Source organism: Apis dorsata, unplaced genomic scaffold, assembly GCF_000469605.1.
Source record: "Apis dorsata unplaced genomic scaffold, Apis dorsata 1.3 scaffold_56, whole genome shotgun sequence".
In the NCBI taxonomy this organism is placed as follows: Eukaryota; Metazoa; Arthropoda; class Insecta; order Hymenoptera; family Apidae; genus Apis; species Apis dorsata.
The window spans coordinates 733,945-737,289 of record NW_006263356.1 but is presented as its reverse complement, the minus strand read 5'-3'; the positions used below and the strand labels follow the sequence as shown (position 1 = coordinate 737,289).

At 21.3% G+C, this 3,345-nt stretch overlaps 1 protein-coding gene across 2 annotated transcripts in view; it reads right to left on the bottom strand.

The window, feature by feature from the left end:
• Positions 1–687: 687 nt before the first annotated feature.
• Positions 688–3,345, bottom strand: part of LOC102680601 (E3 ubiquitin-protein ligase RNF25) — a 3,454-nt gene continuing 796 nt past the window's right edge. Inside the window, exons 3-7 of one of the 2 annotated variants that reach the window (XR_420817.2) lie at positions 2,652–2,892; positions 2,136–2,354; positions 1,753–2,055; positions 1,342–1,560; positions 688–1,245 (exon numbers count right to left, since the gene is read on the bottom strand). Coding sequence is in view for 1 of the 2 variants with exons in the window: in XM_006609428.2 (XP_006609491.1) it covers positions 1,393–1,560; positions 1,753–2,055; positions 2,136–2,354; positions 2,652–2,892 (931 nt within the window). In the remaining variant the exon portion in view is untranslated. Of the gene's footprint in view, positions 1,561–1,752; positions 2,056–2,135; positions 2,355–2,651; positions 2,893–3,345 lie in introns of both variants that reach the window. The other variant, XM_006609428.2, reaches the window with a different exon arrangement.

The following is a 3,345-nucleotide window of genomic DNA, read 5'->3' as shown; positions in this document are numbered from 1 at the left end:
ATATAATATATATAATAAAAGCAAATAAATATATACTATTAATTTATTATAATTTTCAATTACGCATTTTAATTATTTTTTATTTTTAATTGAGATAAGTTATATATATATATATATATATATATATAAATTATAAAAAATGCATAAAATTACTTCTTCATATTCTATTTAAAAAAAAGGTAATAATTAATTGTAATGAAATTTACATAATTTTACTAATATATTTTGACATTTAGAAAAGCATTTTCTTGGATATCATAATAGTCTTAATAATGTATAATTAATTTTAATTCAAATTTATTATTTTAAAAAGAATTATATAATTATGACAAAATTAATATCTTAATTTAATTGAATTGGAATGATCTAAAATTATAATTATTTTTTTTTAATTTTTTCTTATTTTATACTGTTCATAAATATCACACTTACAAAGAAGATTTTTACATATCAATAAAATCTTCTTTTGCATATAATAAAAAAATATTTACAATAAATCTCTTCAAGATATTTAAAAATAAAGTAATAGTAAAATTAAATACAAATAAATTACAAAAGTAACTTACATTTTTTGAATATAGATATTACATATTTGCGGAAAAAATTTTCTGCATTGAAAATATGCTAATGTGCATTGTTTGAATAGTTTTAGAAGTAGTGGTTGATTCATGCATTAAATCAAAATTCTCAACTCTTGAAAGGTATATTTCATATGTTAAATTTGATATATAATAGCATTACATATTTTTACTAAGGATTTACATTGCTTTTGTATGCATAGAGCAAAAATTAAATTTTTAATCCTTTAAAAGGAATAAACAAATATCTGTTTAAATACTGATCCATGTCTGCTCTGTTATATAGCACGATCTATATTATTAATAATTTTTACATGAAAATGAGTATTATAAATTATGTTAAATTTATTTGAAAATTACTGATTTAGAAGCGATACATTATTTTTATGCTTTGAGATCATTAAATTTTAAATTACTAGTATAAAATATTTTTAATATACTATTTTGATTGCGTATATATTTTTTTTTTTATTTGTTTGTAATATGCTACAGTACTTACAGCTCTGTATACATATTTATACTAAAAAAAAGAACTAACTTTGTACGATTGTAGATCGTTTAAAAGAGCACCATGGCTTCAGTCTACACAGACAGTCCTTGGAAGTTTTAACATGTCCCATTTTATACGCCATTACGTTATAACGGGAATGTTGTTGAACAATAAAACCTATAATATCATAATATAAAAGTAATTTAAAATTAAATAATTGTTATATAATACATACATAATTATGCTACTAATGCTATTCATATTATTGTATACATTTAGCAAAATAGGAGACCAGACAGTAAATAATTTATCTCGAACCCATTGTCATCTGGGAGTAGATTCCGTTTGTCTAAGTCTGTCAAATTGTCGACGATAATGAGCTCGTCCACGACCTCTATTTCGATGTCCATGATTATTATGTCCATGGTAATTATGATGTAATTGTCTTGATTGATAGTGAGCATTTTGAGTTTGATGTGAAGATTGTTTTGACTGTGATATTTAAAAGAAAACAATTTATCATTAAATTATTTTATATAATATATAATTTTGTATATTAATAAAATTAAACATCATAAATATTAATTCTATTCCCAATTATACATATATTTTTCATTAAAACAATTAAAATATTTATATAAAAATATATGTTTATATAATGTAATTAACATATAATTAACATACCATTTGATTAACAGGTTGCACTGAATAGGTATTTACACTAGTTCCTGGAGGATTGGGTCCTTCAGTTGTAGCACCAGATTCATCTTCGGTTCTAACTAATGTTTTTACACCTTCAGCTTCTAAATCAATTATACCACCCCTTTCTTGTTGTCTTAAAAATAATGCTGCCATCTGCTTTTGTAATTCTCTCAATTCTGCAGTTACTGAAAAATCGATAGCAGCTTCAACATCAATTGGAGGTGGAGCAGACCATAAACTTTCTACATCACAATTGATGGATTCTCGACATACAGGACATATAGCCTATAAAATTATAATATATTTAATGGTCATTAATATTTCAACTTTGTTTATATCAAATTATATGAGCTAAATAATATTACCTGAAATTTATTAGTAGTATCTTGTTGCCATTGAGGCAATTTTTCTTGCTCCTCTCTATAATATCGTTCTGCAGCAGCAACATGTGCTGCTAAACAATGTGAATGAAAATAATGATAACATTCAGTTTTTGTAAATTCATCTCCTTCCCGAAAACCATACAAGCATATGGCACATTGATCCGTTGGAAGATTACTTCTTGTAAGGTGTTCTCTTATTAACTGTTATAATAATATCACATTAATATAATGAATATATAATCATTAAAATAATAATTTTATAATTAATAAATTAATAAATAACAATATAAATTATATTTTTAATAGTAATAAAATTTAAAAATATATTTTTTTGTAAAATATAAAAAAATATATTTTTTTTATATTTTTTATATAATATATAATATATATAATAATACATAATTCAATATTTTAATATATTTCAATATATATTGTTATTTTAAAATATATTAATCATAATACTTTACAAATTGATTATTTTTAATATGTATTACATACCTCAATGAGTTCAAACATAACTGGTTGACCTATAAAATTCTTACATTTTGCCTCTGCATCTGATTGCATAAGTCTCACAGTATTTTCATCTAAACCTCTTGGATTTCTGAGATTAATAGTAGGTGATATATCAGGATATCCTGCAGGTAACTGAACAATCAGTGTTACACAAACATATTGAGATTGTGAATCTTCACCAGTTGAAGGAAATAACACAGTCTCAATATATTCTGGTTCACCTCTGAAAAAAGATTGATTTTCATAATTCATAATAAAACTAACAATAAATTAACTAATAATTTTAAAATTAACTAATTAACTAAATTAATTAACTAATAATTTTACACATATATAATTAATGGCTATATAATTAAATATTAATTAATAAAATACTAAATCAATAAAAAAGAAAAATATAATATAAAACATGTAATGCTTTTTTTTTCTCTCTCTATAATATTTAAGAAAAAAATATAGATTAAAAAATAATAAAAATAAATTAATAACTCTTTTTATAAAGATAATTGTTCTATATATGTTATATTACAATATTTAACATTTATTATTATACATTATTATATATATATATGTATATAATATATTATGTATATTATGTATTTAATATGTATAACAATTATTATTATATAATAACATAGTAATTGTAAACATATAAAATTATTTCTTTGTACTTACA